Consider the following 16,746-nt stretch of genomic DNA (forward strand, 5'->3'; position numbering starts at 1 on the left):
GTGTTTGCCTTGTTAACTCGTTGATGTTTGCTGCACTCCATCACGTCACCGACTTCCATTTGTCTCCAAACTTCATTTCACGCTCCGGCGGGCCGAGACTTTGCGTCCTCGAGGGGAAGCGACGTACGGCACGGATCCCCGGAACGGTGACGGGTGAGCTTCCCGTCGCAATTGTGCAAATGCCCCGTAGAGGAGCGACAGACGCTCGGAAAAAGAAAAGTCGTCTTTTCCCGCTGCAAACACTTAAGTGATCGATAGCGCTAATATGTTAAACCAGCCGACCTTTCTTGACCTCGGGACGTCGCAGGTGGAGGCGGGGGTGCAGGATGTAGACCTCGTAAGGAGCCGGCGGGGGGGCCGAAAGGAAAAGCGGGAGATCGTAAACCTGGATGCCAGGGGACCAGCGGGGACCAGGGTGCCCTCGATACGATTCGGGTTTAGGTTTCAATCGATCGGCAGCGGGCCCGCTTTTCGAGGATCAAGATGGCCAAGAAGTCACTCATCGTACGTCATTTTTGTCAGTCTGCCTTTTTCAAACTTTTTGAGAACGCTATTGATTTGAAAAAATATTTGACCGACGTCTCAGAACAGTTCAGTTGTATTTAACTTTTAAGTGCAAGACATTTGCATGTAGTCTTTCACAACGGTTTGCGTTCAAACATTTATTTAGCTCAAATTTGTATTTAAACTTTTGATGCAATACATTTTAGTGGACTGATTATTTAAGTGCGCTTTGTGTTTCGTTTTTTCCCCTCTATTTATATGCCTAATGTATGCACAGTGGCTTGCAATAATATTAAATATCCTTTTTACTGTAATTTATTGTTTGTCATGATGGTGGTACTTGGAGAGCCAAGTATTTTGTCAGGTGGTACTTTGTGTACAAAGTTTGAGAACCAGTTCTAGCCCCGCCCCATAACGGGCGAAAATCTACGTCCGTAGGAATATTTCGTGTCAGCGTTCTGCCAACGTGCAAATTTTAACCAGCCTTTTTCAAACCTCGAGGAATTGTCGAGTTCTTCACAAGATGACAGAAATGCTGCGTGTGACATCACCCGCAGACCGCAGAAAGAAAGAGAAAGCAAGAAAGGAAAAAAAGATGAATTATATGAGGAAGCGGAGGCCGGTAATCCGCTCGCTGCAAATCCAATTGACTTGGTGGCCAATGCAGGCCAGCATTCATTTCAAGGCTCAACTGCAAAACGGAAAAAATTAAATCATGTCGTCGTTTAACAGTTAAAGTGTGGGGGGAAAAGTATGGTAGTAGTACAATACATTTTATTCACTTCAATTTTCCAATTTAAATATTAGGTTCGTCATTCCATTTCTAAAAATAAACAGTTATGAAATGTACAAAGTAATTAGAAACAAATTATGAATGTCACTTCACGGCCCGAGCGAGGATAAGAGACTCAAAAATGGATGGATGGATTTAATGACCGCATTTTCTTGTAGTTACTAAGTAAGAGTACTACTAAACATGACCATAATAGAACATTTTACGATAACATTGAATTTTTTTTTTTCTTAAAAAAAAACGTGAAATACATTTATAAATAATTGGAAATTCACTACAATTATTTTTACTTTTTAAAAAATAAGTAAACGTGGTGAGATTTGTGTCTCTATTGGCCGACAATGCGGAGTAAAGTTGTAAAGTGGACTCATCGACGAGTCGACTAATTGGCCCTTTTTTTTTTTTTTTTTTTTTGGGGGGTACATTTATCTTTTCTTTATGTCTAAGCACACGTATAATGTTAACATGAAGGTGTTTGAATACGCTGAAGTGTGTTTAAAGTGTGCGGGAGTAGTGAGAGCATTTCTTTTGAAACCGTGTGTCTCCATCCCGGCAGCGGTTGCGAACCGACTTCGTATTCGCCGACTACCGCGGCGAATACGAAGTCGGTCGCTGTGGGTGACTTCCGCCAATGTCCAATAGGAGCGGCGGTGTGGCGGCCGAGAGCCAAAGACCCGCTGCCGTGCGCACGCTATCTCCCTGAGAGGCGGCGTGCAAATGTTTGGGTGTTTTTCCAATTCAGCATTTGAATGACAGTGAGCCACGACGACGTTTGTCGCCCCCGGTGTGTACAGCCGCGCGCCGCGTGGGCGACACCCGCCGCACCCTTCGTTGCGTTCATGCTATATTCAGGCGAGGACATCGAGTGCAAGACCAGGTTCACTTTTCCCCCCTGAATGTTCCATTTTAAGGGACACTCACTGACATTAGACAATGATTGTGGTACAGCGAGCCCCCCGTAATGTTGCGGTTCGTTGTTCGCACCCCCGCTAAATCGCAGTTTTGAAGCGATCACTTTTTGATGCAATTTTAAGCGTGTATTGCCGCAACATGCCGGGCGGCACTGAGGTCCGATGAACCTTAAAACCGAGTCGAAAACTGGGATCAAATCCGCTTTACAGTACGTCCTGCGCATGAATGAGCAATGCAAAGAGCAGCGCACACAGTGCACGCTGTTCGCCTTTTATGCAAAACTAAAAGAGCAACTTTGTTAGGCGGGAGGTTTAATGGCCGCTCTGAGGTGAGAGATGATGTTCAATAACCCAACGTGTTTGTGAAATTGTAGCGTGGATCCTAGTTCAATCTCACTCCTAAACTACAGCACTGCACTCGTGACACCACTAGGCCCAACGAGTAGGCGTGTTCACGCACGAGTCGCCTCCTCATCGAGTACCTGAAATCGAACAAAACGACTTTGAGCATATGTTCGGTACCCTCGATATCACGGGCTGCTACCCTTTGTCGTCACTGGAACAACGACATGTAACTGGCGAGGCAACGCTGTTCCATCGCTCGTGCTCGCGACATTGTCACATTTTACAAGTGAATCACTGGCACTGACAACTGTATAATGTCAAATGCTGTCCAACTTTCTCCGGGAGGCCTCCCAGTGAACGATTAACATCTCGTGCTTTACGAGTCGTACAAGCGGCGCGCAGATGTCGACCAGTGCCGTTTTTCCTGCGACTGGCAAGAAGTTCTTCACTGGATCATGTACACGGGTTGCACTTGATTAGAATGTGGTAAACCGATGTCATTTCCCCCTCTTCCTGGACTGTAATCAAATATGTTAGTTTAACACCTTTTAGTCGTCTGCAACTGATGGACAGTACAAAGTGGATTAGAAAGTGTAAAAAGGCAAACAAACAACTGGGCAGTCTCGCGGGACTGCAATAACTGAACCGCGATATCCTGTAGCGGGGGTTTACTGTATTCGCTTCAGTCCCGTGTTGAGCATGTTGGATGCTCCGTAGGGTTGAAGTCTGGAGATTGACTTGGCTCGTCTAAAGCGTTATAATCCCTCATTTTGTTTGACTTCCGGGCTCGACTGTGTTGCTGTTCATTTTCCAGACATATTTTGAGCGGGATGCACGAAGGCGAAGAGCACACGTCGTAATAGAACCGGAACACGCGAGCTTGGGGGGGGGGTTCTGCGGCCTTGCAGTTATGCGCACTGCGCCTTCCAAATATGTTGGCGAATGTTTCCTCTGGTCTCGCATCAAAATAGCCCCATTGATGTTTGCCAGAACACGCAAGAGTGGCAAGCTGCGCCCGCGGGTGCTTCGTGGTCGGACGCTGCCTTTCTCTGCTCGTTCAAGATTTCTTGAAATACTCGTTTAAATACTGACGTGTTCGTTCGATGTGTAGCTAACACGCCAGGTGTCGTGTAAGGAAAGCAAAGGAGACCTTTCCTTTTTTTTATTTTGACCCAGTTATCTAATCATGCTTTAACCGGTAAACGAGCAGGCGAGGCAGACATCTGTTCGAAAAAGAGTGAAGCGGATGTTCGTAAGTTGACATTTCGGTTCCTGACTTTTTTTTACTCACAAATGTAAAGATAATGATCAAATAAAAAATATTATCTCTCTCTATATATATATATGATGCAAGTGTACAAGTGAAAGCCCAAGTGTGTGTGTCAAGTATGCATTTAACGGTGCATTTTTTTCTGCAGCGTTTGGCTTCTTGTGCAGCCTACGCTTTTGCATTTGGACCCTCTCAAAAGATAAAATGCTCCTTCCTGTTGAGACATGAGCTCCTTGCAGGGAACGGTTGCTGCTAAAAGAGGCGCAGCGGAACCTGTAGTGAGTCCCACTTGACATTTATTGATATACTGCAGTGTGTTGCATAATAACTGCAGGGGCTTCCGTAGACTTCTCCAGCCTTTATTGAAAGGCTAAAATGCTGATGATTGGGGGGGGGGTCACACTCCTCCAAAAAATGTAACAAAACTTCGCAGCATCACGTGTGACGTCAAGACTTGAGCTCCGCGAGCATTTGTTGTGCTTTTTGTCATGGAACCGTGACAGAAGGCTACAACGATGGCCGAGCTGAGAGTCTCAAATGCTCCAATGTTGCATCATCCTTGGTGTGAATCTGAGAACATTTGAGCTATGTGTGCAGCGTTTCGTCTATTTTGTTGTTGTTGTACTGTTATTTGCATTTTGGAATACCGCGCATAACAAAACGTAGAGCTTGAAAAAAGTAGCACACCTATTTTATTCTTCTCCTTTGAAATCTGATGAGAAATTCCTACGACGTCAGTTCCAATAGCGAAGTCGAGCGTGACTTTACAGGCGTATTATTTCGGAAATGTTCCGACTCGTTGGACTTCGGCGGGGTTCGACTTTTGGAGACTTTGGAGACGCTCGCCTTGCGTGTGGTTGTTGTCGGGTAGGATTTTTTTTTTTTTTTTGCAGCCTACAATTGGGACTTGCGGAGAAGCTCCCCTCCCAAAACCAAAAGCCAGAGCGACGCCTGTTTTGAAATTCTTGCGGTAGCCACGCGGCGCCCGTCAAAGGGAGCCATCTTGATCTGCTTTTGCGCTCAAAAGTTGACTTTCGAGAGGTCGTCGCCAGGATGAAACGTCAACGCTTGACAAAGAAGAGTCATTCCAGCCCCAAAACGTTCCAAGGGAGTGGAAACACCATTCAGAACTCCAGCAAATTGACTTTATAGTTTGATCATGTAAAATAGCAACCACAGGTATGGCAATAAAATCAGTTTTGATTTTTACAATTACAAATTGAAACCCTAACCCTGTTTTGAAACATGCCTGTGAAGATACTCGTTCATCCAGGTCATTTCATTCTCAGAGCCACTGGACTGTTGTGTTTGTTTGGCGTCTCATCTGAGCCAGCAGGCTTCATCACGTCAATGGAAGAAAAGATTTGAAATGGCGCGCGAGCCAGCGTTTGTGTGGAAAACGTAACTATTTCTAATCCAATTTAGAGGCGCGCCCCACACGACGTACGGAATCATCCATCCATCCATCCATCCGTCCATTTTCCGTACTGTTTATCTTCATTCCTTTGGAAGGCCACTCTCCGTCCACCGGCGAAACCCTAACCCTGTTTTAAAGCACTACTTTTGATACCCTAACCAGTCAGTTTTTTCATTTGAAACCCTAACCCTGATTTGACACCCTAATTTGAAACTGTAACCTCGTTTTTAAATGCTACTTTTAAACCCTAAACCTGTTTTGAAACCCTACTTTGAAACCCCGGTTCTTGTTTAAAACCCTAATTTGAAAACCTAACCCTGTCTTGAAATCCTACTTTGAAACCTTCACGCTGTTTCGAAGCCCTACTTTAAAACCCTAACCCTGTCTTGAAACCTTCATTTGAAACCCCAACACTAACCCGTTCTTGAAACCCTAACCCTGTTTTAAAACCCTAACATTCTTACTTGTCCCACAGGTGGAAAGCAAAGTTAAGTGTTCTATAATAAAGCAAAATTATAAAAGTAAGGCAAATGCAAATGAAATAAAACCTCGAAAATTGCATCACTTTTTGGGGCCGTTCGACAATAGGTTTCGCTATTTTATTTTCATGAAATTAATTAATGAAGGGGGACGGGGGGACGGACATTCTCATTCATCCATTTTTGTACCTTATATTTGTTTGTAAATAAAAAATAAAATAAATCATTGTAAATTCCAACGAAACTGTGATTAATTTACAAAAGCTGTCGAATCATTTTGAGCGCACGAGATTCAACCGCGTTCGGGCTCGGCAGCCGTTTGCAGTTGATTAGCGTCGGTGCGCTCGCTTCCAAAGCGTCATCACTAGACTCCACTTGACTTGCAACCAGTCCAGGACGTGCCCCTGCTTCTCACCCGAGATCGGATCGGATCCAGTAGAAAATGGACCGATGGGAAATCAAAACCTGCTGAAGCAGCAAAACAAGAAACCTTTCTCATTTAATAGAGTTAAATCTCAAGGGGATCCCTCAAGGATGTGTCCTAGATCCCCTGCTTATCTCTGCCACCTGTTTTTAAAATCATTTTTAATAATCCCACGCTATCGTTTGAAAGCAAAGTCCCTTCTTTGATATGAATGAGCACGGTGGTCCAAATATGCATGTCTCTCGCATTAGCGTGCAGCTGGACCCTTTCACACTAGCGAATGACAATGGCAGCGCGTCCGCACAGCTGCGCGATTAGCATGTCCTGCGGCTCAATTTATGTGCGAGAACCTCCCGCGATATTTAGCGCCGCCCGTGCCGTTTGATAGCCGTGGGGCGCGTCTGGGTTCTGATGAGGTCCAGTGCAGCTTCTCTCGGAGGCCGCCGCTTTGATTGGCGGCGGTTTAAAAAGGTCGGCGAAGGTTAAGGAAGCGGGGGCGGGGCTGGCACAGAGTGAAAGAAGCAAAACGGCTTATTATGGAAATGTCATTCACTATGTACCGATAGACATTGTTGCCAGCACGTGCAGAAACGCAGGATTGACAAAATTGCCGAAGCGTGCTACACATACCCATTTGTTCAAACCATTTTTAAAAGGAGAGACTCCACACAGTGTTTACTGCTCTTTTATTGACGTGCATGACCGAGATCGAGATCGAGATCGAGATCACCTCCACAACGCCACAGACACAAGTCTGACATGTGAGAGGTGTCCAGACTGCCGATCGGGGAGGGAAACTCTTTCTTAGCACACCTCGCACCACAGGATACTCGCTCAGGATCATCTTTTACAGACATCCGATAATCGGGCTTTTGCTGACTTTGATCGGAAGGGAAGGAAAATCCTCCAATTTGGCTCGGTTGTCGATATGCGCTACTTTCTTACGGTCGGGTCGCAGGTTCGACGGACACCTGTTGCTAGGCAGAATGGTCACGTTCTAAAGATTGTCACCGGTTTCCGTGGCAGATTGCAGCATAGAAATCAACCGAAACCAAAAAGGCAAGAAGAGGTGGCAGGAACACAGTCAGAAACACAAAAAAGACTCCCAAAAACACGATTAGGGTGAGAAGTTTATTCATACACAAATTTGCCACTTTGTTGTCTCGTTGCCGTCTCACTTTCTTTGTCCCCCCCCAAAAATAGAGATACTGTGCATGCTTTTTATTGGACAAGGATGTTATGGAAAATGAATGAACTTCTCCTATGCAGTTATCATCTTGTTTTAACAAATGATCAGGAATTGATTATCTTGTCCACCTAATTATCGAGTTATCATCGTCGAAACTCGGATGTCGGAAAGCAACACGACTAATGTTGAGTTGTGTTTCTTTCGCACACAACGCAACACTCAACACAACCAAAATCCTATTCGCTCCTGACGCGTTATTCCAAAGTTTCATTCGAGCTGATGTTACTATTGGAGCCTGACAACTTTGATGTTCCATTTCCAGACACGGTGCCATAAACAATGTTGTCGTTGGGGTTTTAGTTCTTAGTAAATTACGATGCGACTTTATTGTTTCAATAATACTGCCGATGTTCATCTATGCCGTTGGTTTATAGCGACAGGCGGAAGGATGAAATGCGCTTCCGCGGCATCATTCTTGATTTACGTACGGCCGACCCCAGCTGCCCCCGGGGGACCGTGCCGTGACGGAAATCTGCGAGGGATCACAAAAAGGCCGCGAGATGGAGGCAAAGAGCTACTTCGGTCCAAAATGAAGCTCCTTAACTCGCTTGAACAGTTGCTTGGTGCCAGATGAGCAGACAAAAAGCAGCAAATAGGTGAGTTTTCCAGCTAAGAACGGATTGCGAAAAAGAATTTGGGTTGACTGTATATATATTTTTGTTTCGTGGCGCGCTACTGTAAAATATGCGGCTCGCCGAATAAAGATTGGGAACCAGCGGCGGACTCCGACCGTGCTTTTGTGCATGTTTGAATTTTTTGCGGGGGTGCGTGCAAATCTCCAGCTTTGAAGCGGTCGTACGGGTAATTGCTCTTCCGAGGACGTCTAGTGGAATGAAAAGGCCGAAGGATTTTCTGAAGCGCGGTGGCTACTGTTCCCGACAGAAGACGTATTCGGTGTAACTCGTCCAGATTTTGTCCTCGCAGGGGTCGTTGCTGGCGTAGGCGCAGGTGCCCGTGGAGCTGCAGGCCACCATGCGGAAGCCCACCTCGGTCAGCCTGTCGAAGGCCTGCTCCAGGAAGTTGTACTTGAGGTAGTAGCGCGACGTGTACCTCTCCGGCGGGCGGTCCGGGTCCCGGCTCTCGTTGAGCGTGTCCCCGAACACCTCCTTGGCCAGGGCGGTCTTCCCGCACACTGTGATGCGCGCCACTCTGCGGAATTTGGCGTCGGTCTGGGTGTCCCGGCCGATGGTATACGAGCCCCGGTAGCCCACGGTGATGTAGCCCGACTTCCTGGAGTCCGCTTCCGGAGGCCGGCCGTCGTCGGCGTCGCCGCGGCCGGCCTCCTCGCCGACGGAGCCGTCCCCGCTCAGCCGCTCGGCCAGCTCCCGCAGCTGGAAGAAGTCGGCCTCCCTGCGCAGGCGACTCCTCTCCGGGAAGTAGTCTGGCAGCACCAAGGTCAGGTCGCGCAGGTAGTCCAGGACGTAGCGGAACAAGAAGCCGTCACGGTCCAGGAAGACGCGGCCCTTGCCGTCCCGGGCCAGCTCCTGTGGCGCGCGGCGGCTGAACATGCGCCACAGGAGCGAGTCCGGCACCGCCACCAGAGTTTGGTGCCGGGTCACGTACACCTGGCCGCCCACGTTCAGCTCCACGATGTCCGGGAACTTGCTCTCGCCGCCTTGTTTGGACGCCTCGGCCAGAGCCATCCCGCCGCCCGCGTGCGCGCCCGTGTCGGCTCCTTCCGCGGGCTGCCTGAGCCTGACTGAGCCTCGAGCGGCTGCGCACGGCTTATGAAGCTTCAACCCGCGGAGGAAAAGGAGGAGGCAGCTGCAGCTGCAGCTGCTGCGTGGTTAACCATTCAACTCCTCGGCTTTAACGACGCCCTGCTTAACGAACGATGAGCGCCGGGGGGGGGAAACAAATATGTTGATGTGCAATGATGTTAACCGTATGTGGAAGTTACAATGAACGCATATCGGGCAAGACTGACAGCACAGTCAGTCACTAACCGCCCACTTCATTAGGTACAGCTGTTCCGTACAGGTTCATCTCAGTACATCAGAATACTGTCGATTGATTCTCATCTATTGAGATGACATACCTAAACAAAACTGTGCAACATGAGTGCAGATGGGATTTCTCGTTCTCAAAGTTGTACTGGCGATGTGGGAGGCTTCAGGTTATGTCCCAACTGCATTTTACAGATAATAAACCACTCGTATAGTCATCGAACTAAGTCAATTTGACTTAGTTCAAAGTGCTTCACATCATTAAAACATAACAGTAATACAGTCCTTCCGTCGGCAGTGACCTCACAGGGCGATAAAATGACAGCAAATGCAGTAACGTTTTGTCATGAACGAGTCAGATGTGATGTGGCTGAACAAAAGCCTCGCGGCGGTGCGCTCAACCACTAATTCATTAAGGTGTAATGAAGTGGCATCTTGACTTTGGAACTGACTAACTAAAACTCAGCCATTATTTTACAATGACAAAATAAAAAGAAGCGAAAGTGAGAACATCGTGCAAGTCCAACAGTGTCACAGTCTTGCTCTTTTGTACTTTCTGGAGTTTGTTGTTCCGCTGCTCATTCTGCATGCTCAAGAAAACCAGAGTTAAATGTCAACGTTTCAGCTCATCAGGAAGCACTTTGTTTTGAAATGTTGACAAACGATCATCTTTTAAATGTCAAGTTGGAGAGCAAGAGAGACGGACAGATACAGAGAGCGAGAGAGAGACCTTTCATTTGGTCACATACTGCATCTACTTCAACTTATGCTCCAGACAAACAATTCAACTTTGACTCTGCTCTCAAATATCTTTTTTATTTTTTTGCTTCCATTTTGTGTCTCAATCCAAATGTCGGACCTGAAAGTGAACTTTGTGTTTTGTTTTTCTTCCTAAGCTCATTTTGGGACTTTCCCAGCAGGTCGTGTGTCACATGCATTCGTGGCCGGGCTGTTTTGGCCCGAGCTTGTGTCATTTCCTCCAAAAGCATCTTTCTGGCCACTCGAAAGTTTCACCCAATTGTGAAACGCAAGATGAAGTTGCGTGTATATGGTTAATTTAATGTCTGACCCCCCCCCCCCCCCCCCAACTGTCTACACAGCACAGCGGGGGGGGGGGAACGCCAAAAATCCATTTTCACGAGCCCAACAATTGCATATGAAAGCGAAACCTTTTCCAGACACAAATTTCCGTCATTGTGAAAGTCCCCACTTGTCATCACGCTGACCATCATCAACCGGCTTTGGAAATTCTGACGTTCCGCCACTGGGCAGCGTGACCTTCGCTAATAAATAGGACAAGCTCCCCTTTAGGACTTCAACATTCAACGCAAAGGTTAAGGAAGGAATGATGCGTAAGGTAAGCATTGTTTTCCAAGTGGATTTGAAAGACAACCTGGATGATTGTGCTGAGTGCTTTCCATTGGGGGGGGGGGGTGTTGACCTTTTGCATTTCAGGGGGTCACGGAGAGCTTCGGCGCCGCCATCCAAGCCCTGGGCGCCGGCCAGCTGTCGGATGGCGTGATTAGGCGCAGTAAACGGATGATGCTGGACACCCTCGGCGTGGGCCTGCTCGGATCCGGGACGGACGTCTTCGACAAAGTTCTCAAGTACAGCCGGGTACACTTCTTTAAGTTTCCCATAAACACGACAGTAGAAATGTGAACATCTTTGCAGAATACCTTGTGGATTTGTGCGTAATGTCGAAGTTTACAAAGGATCGTTTACGTGGTAAATTAAACAGCCCTTTTTTTGCTAAACAAACAAGAACATTCTTTAAAAAAAAATAACCGAGTTTCCAATTGGAAATAATCAGGCTGAGTTTTGCAGATTTGTTAACCCATTACAACATCATACAAGGACAATGGCATTCTAACTACAATACAGGAAATTAGAAGTAAAACTATAACGGTACCGATGTTACAAATGGGAAACACTCAGCTCGAATTGCGCAAAGAATTCCTTTTTTTTTCAAGAATTCCTGAGACTTGATTTTAACCGGGATTGACAAATTGTACAGCGGAATCGACCGGGAGCTCCCTCGATCGCACACGACCTCAAGTCACGCTTTCATAAAACACAGCGCAACATCAACACGCAAACGACAAGAATGAACGTCCTTATTACTGCAGCGGCATTGCGTGGCGTAATGCACCGGTGTCAAACCCAAGGCCCGGGGGACCAGAGCTGGCCCGCCATATCATTTCATGTGGCCATTTTATGAACAAATGGTAAAAAAGAATAGAAAATTGCTATGAATTTCATGTAATTTTAGAGAAAAACGCTTTCGGGGTGTGTAGGGCACCAAATAAGTTATTTTATGAATTATATATATATTTTTTTTTTATTCATCGGTTATTGGAATTTTTCTTCTTCCAAATATATGACTAGTTTATTCTAGTTATTTGTACATTCAAAAAGAATATACTTCTTTTAACTTATTTATAGTTTAAAATTCACATTTGTGAATCGTAAAAATATTACTGTAAGTTTTCCGTCGTCTTCGATTGAATTTTTTTCTGTCGTGATTTGTACCACAGCCAAGTTCGTGTACCATGTTGTTGTTCAGTGCATTCGATCCAAGTGCTGCATCAAAATGACTGCCTTTACAAATGAGCCACCCGGAACTAGAGTGGGATTACTGAATTTTGGGCATTTTCACAAAATTATAAGGATTTTTTTGTTACTAACATGATTAAATGTAGTCATTTTGCAAGCAAAGCGGTTTTCATTCTTTGCTGACTTGACCTTTCTTTTCATGTTGTTGATGTCAGTCGTTCCAGTCAGAGGAGAATAGCAGAGTTTGGGGCAAATCGGACGCGACTGTGCCGCCGCACTTCGCCGCGTTTGTCAACGGCGTGGCGGTAGGCTCGCTCACACGACTGACGACAGCATCGACGGTCCTGCGACGTCTTTTGAAACTTTGCCTGTGTGCTTCCAGGTTCACTCGATGGACTTTGACGACACGTGGTACCCGGCCACTCATCCCTCGGGGGCCGTGCTGGCCGCGCTGCTGGCCTTGGCGGAGGTCGCGCCCGGGAGGCCCTCCGGTGTGGACCTGTTGGTGGCCTTCAATGTTGGCATCGAGGTGCAGGGCAGACTGCTGAGGTTCTCCAGGGAGGCCTTCAACATCCCTAAAAGGTACAGCTGCACATCTGTTAAAATAATCATAATAAAACAAAACAACAATTTTAAAATAAATAAATAAATAAAAAAGAACACCTTCCACTGATGGGTTAAAAAAAAAAAAAAAAAAAAAAAAGTTGGGACCTCGTGGTTATTCCATGTCCAATTTGGTGTGTATGGTAGGTGGGGTCAAATGTCACATCATACGTTTATTTAGTGATCATGAAAGAGAAACACTTCCCTCTAGTGGTTTAAATACAAAGCTTTGCACATCATTATCATAGATTGGATCACCTTGTTACTTTTTTTTTTGTATACATTTGTTTATATATATGGGTGTTTATTTGATTATGGGCCTTTTTGTGTCCTTGATGTCAAATTTAAAGGAAAAATATATTTAAAGATATTTTTTCAATAACCAGCAGTGGGCGTGCCTAATTATAAGTGTTGTCTAAAATTTCATGTTTATATTAGTATATTTGGGTTTTATGGTGGTATTTTACAGTTTTCACCCTATACCTAGCACAGGGTTTGCATATATGAAGCTCTATCTTTCTACTAAAAAAATGCTAAAATGGTGTAACTTTTACCATAAATGACTTAAAATATAATGGAATGAATGATTTCTCATCATATATACATTTCAAATTCTGTCTTTTATTTTTACTAAAATATGTCTGTCCCCTAAAGTTGCTGTCATTAGCGCAAGCACATGCTCGGGCAGAGAGAAGTCAGACATTTTGATAACTGGAAAAGTAAGTTTTTTTCCCTCATTTGTACCCTTAAGTCACATAATATTCTTATTGCGTGTCATTATCAAACGACTTGTAGTTTGAATGTTTCAAGATTTTCCTCTAAAAACTTGATAATCATATAAAACTGTTGTACAGGAATAGCTAGCGAAAAGAAAAATTTAAGCTAACGCTACCAGCATAGCACAGTTTGCTTAAAACTTTGAAATGTCATAACCATCACAAGATTAATCAATTTTCAATCAATATGCCATTGTGGTGGTAATGGCATTTCTCTCGGGTTATCTGACAAAAAGACCAAATTAAAAAATAAATCTTAAATCACAGAAAGTTTTACGGTAAGGTAGGTATATATAGTTTTTGAGACATTTTATTTTTGAGAAAAACGAAACTCAAAAGTGCCCGAAATCAAATAAACACCCCTATATATTTAAAAATATTCACAAAAAAATAAAATCACGGGATAAAAATTCAGTGTACTGTATCTCCTCATCCAATTAATCTCTCAATTATTTTAGTTTTTAATCCAAAAAAGAATGTATTTTTATAACAAAAAATTGGCACATATCATTGCTGTTAAATGAAAAGTACGTACCTTGAAGTTTTTAGAATCCGCTAGATGTGGAACATCACGTGACCAATGCGGAAAACAGGTTAGCTGACTTCCTGTGTATGCTCCGCTAACGCGCTGACTACACTTTGAGGACAGCTGAATTGTCTTTTTATACACATATATGTAAACACAAACGAAGCCTAAACATCGAATATTGTCAACTTTGGTGGCTCTGTGGTGACGTCTTGTGTTAAAAAATAAAAAGACATTGGAGACGTTTAAAGTTCCTAGGATGTATTTCGACTTGTTAGCGGAAGAAGCTTGAACTTGGTTATTATATTTGTATCCCAAAAAATGATCATCCAAATTCAATTTATGACGGCCACCCAATGATAAAAGCATTTACAGTAACGCCTCATTTCGCACTTCCAGACCACCTCTGCAGGGGGTGAAATCCACGAAATAGCAACAAGATATTATGATTATCTATACATATTTTAAAGCGGTGTAAACCTCCCCAGAATTGAAATCTTGCCCACACTCCCGCTACCATACTCCGAAACACTTCCTATACTTTTAAACACCTTTCAAACTCTTTAGCATAAAGTATGCACAGTAGTACTGTACACCATGTACATTTTATTCTCTGTAATGTGTGTTAATGAATTTTCTTAATTTAAAAAAAAAAAAAAAACAGTTTTAGGCTCGTAAGTTTATTTTCCCACAAAAAAAGAAATATCTGAATCCGCAATACGTGAGCCGCTATATATAGCGAGGCAACGCTATCTCCCGACGTCCTGTGCTGCATCTCATCTCTCGTATGAGACGATGCAGCTGTCCCTAATAAAGTGTCTCTGATCAGATTCCACCCTCCCAGCGTGGTCGGCGTGATGGGCAGCGCGGCGGCCTCTGCCAAGCTTTTGGGTTTATCGTCCGGGCAATGCGCCAACGCTCTGGCCATCGCGGCGTGCTCGGCCGGGGCGCCGCTCGCCAACGCCGCCACCCAAACCAAACCGCTGCACATGGGCTACGCCGCCCAGAGGGGCCTGGAGGCCGCTCGGCTGGCCCAGACGGACGTGGCGGGCAACCCGTCCATCCTGGACGCGGAGCACGGCTTCGGGGTTTACTACGAAGACTACGAGCCGTCCGCGATGACGCTCCCCGGGGTCGGCGGCTCAGGTTGGGTCCTCGAGGAGCAGGACGTGGCCTTCAAGCGCGTGCCCGCTCATTTGGGGATGCACTGGGTGGTGGACGCCGCTTTGACGGCTCGCGCTAAGATCCCAAACTTGGACGCGGGTCAGATAAAACGGGTCACCCTCCGAGTTCCGCCTTCCAAGTACATCGACTGCCCTTTTCCCACCACGGAGCACCAGGCCAGGCATTCCTTCCAGTTCAACGCCTGCTCCGCCATCCTGGACGCCGGCGTGTCGGTGGGCTCCTTCGCCAGACCTCAAAGGGAGCGTTCGGATCTCAAGGAGCTCCTGGCCAAAGTAGAGGTGCAGGTTCCCGGGGATAACCGTGCCAACTTCGACAAGATGTACGGCGAGGTCGTCATAGAAAGCCACCGAGGGGAGAGCGTCTCGGCCAGGTGCGACACGTTCTACGGACACTGGAGGAAGCCGCTGAGGCAAGAGGACCTGGTGGCCAAGTTCATGGCGAACGCTTCCTCGGTGTTGAGCTCGGAGGGCGCCGAAGGCGTGCTGGACACTGTCGGAAACCTGGAGACCGAGGCGGAGTGCACGCCGTTACTTTCGTACTTGACGATGACGACCGAGCAACGCCACCGCAAGTGTGACTCCGTAGCTTTGTCGCAAAGCGTATGAGAAAGAGGGAGTCAACGTTTACCCACACCAAACAAAACACTGTAAATATTGTTGCTTTCCAATCAAAAGCAAGCACTTTATCAAGCCAAAAAATATTTGGTCAGGCGATCAATCCAGGGTGTACCCGGCCTCTCGCCCAGTCAGCTGGGATGGGCGCCAGCACGCCCGCGAGCCGCGTGAGGAGAAGCCGTACGGAATGTGGATGGATGGATATTTCATACAGTTTTTTTTCTCACATTAAACAATGAACACGGAAGTCATGTTTCAGAAATACAATGTACTCTGAAGTGTGTTTACTGTCCAATCAAAATCATGTTTCCACAATACTCCAATACAATACTCTACTACTTTGTTCTTTTTTTTTTTTTTCCATCCAAAGATTGTATGATTGTTAGATTTTGGGGGACATAAAAATACCTATTTTTTCCAATGTAAAACATGTACTTACAAATTGTTGAATATATTTTAAACAGGGGAAAAAAAAGATTTCTCTGAAGAAAAGCATGCACTTTATGTCCAAATGTTGATTCTTCAAAATACAACCCCAATTCCAATGAAGTTGGGACGTTGTGTTAAACATGAATAAAAACAGAATACAATGATTTGCAAATCATGTTCAACCTATATTTAATTGAATACACTACAAAGACAATATATTTAATGTTCAAACTGATCAACTTGATTGTTTTTAGAAAATAATCATTAAATTAGACATTTATGGCTGCAACACGTTCCAAAACAGCTGGGACAGGTGGCAAAAAAAGACTGAGAAAGTTGAGGAATGCTCATCAAACACGTGTTTGGAACATCCCACAGGTGAACAGGCCCATTGGGAACAGGTGGGCGCCATGATTGCTTCCCTGAATTGCTCAGTCATTCACAAGCAAAGATGGGGCGAGGTTCGCCGCTTTGTCAACAAGTGCGGGAGAAAATAGTCCAACGGTTGAAGGACAATCTTCCTCAACGTACAATTGCAAGGAATTTAGGGATTTCATCAGCTACGGTCCATAATATCATCAAAAGGTTCAGAGAATCTGGAGAAATCACTGCATCTAAGCGGCAAGGCCGAAAACCAACATTGAATGCCTGTGACCTTTGATCCCTCAGGTGGCGCTGCATCAAAAACCGACATCAATGTGGAAAGGATATCACCGCAT

The 16,746-nt window shown here is 45.5% G+C and overlaps 2 protein-coding genes across 2 annotated transcripts; one reads left to right on the forward strand and one right to left on the reverse strand.

Annotated features, from left to right (window-relative positions):
- Window positions 1-7,013: 7,013 nt before the first annotated feature.
- Window positions 7,014-9,188, reverse strand: kctd12.1 (potassium channel tetramerisation domain containing 12.1). Its single transcript, XM_061692903.1, has one exon. The coding sequence runs from the start codon at window positions 9,033-9,035 to the stop codon at window positions 8,259-8,261; it is 777 nt and encodes a 258-aa protein (XP_061548887.1). The 5' UTR covers window positions 9,036-9,188; the 3' UTR covers window positions 7,014-8,258.
- A 1,362-nt stretch (window positions 9,189-10,550) lies between these two features.
- On the forward strand, window positions 10,551-15,940 carry acod1 (aconitate decarboxylase 1). The gene is made up of 5 exons (XM_061692899.1): window positions 10,551-10,695; window positions 10,794-10,955; window positions 12,110-12,199; window positions 12,277-12,476; window positions 14,629-15,940. The coding sequence occupies exons 1-5, from the start codon at window positions 10,684-10,686 to the stop codon at window positions 15,587-15,589; spliced, it is 1,425 nt and encodes a 474-aa protein (XP_061548883.1). The 5' UTR covers window positions 10,551-10,683; the 3' UTR covers window positions 15,590-15,940.
- The last annotated feature ends 806 nt before the right edge of the window (window positions 15,941-16,746 follow it).

Source organism: Phycodurus eques, chromosome 12, assembly GCF_024500275.1.
Source record: "Phycodurus eques isolate BA_2022a chromosome 12, UOR_Pequ_1.1, whole genome shotgun sequence".
Classification (NCBI taxonomy): Eukaryota; Metazoa; Chordata; class Actinopteri; order Syngnathiformes; family Syngnathidae; genus Phycodurus; species Phycodurus eques.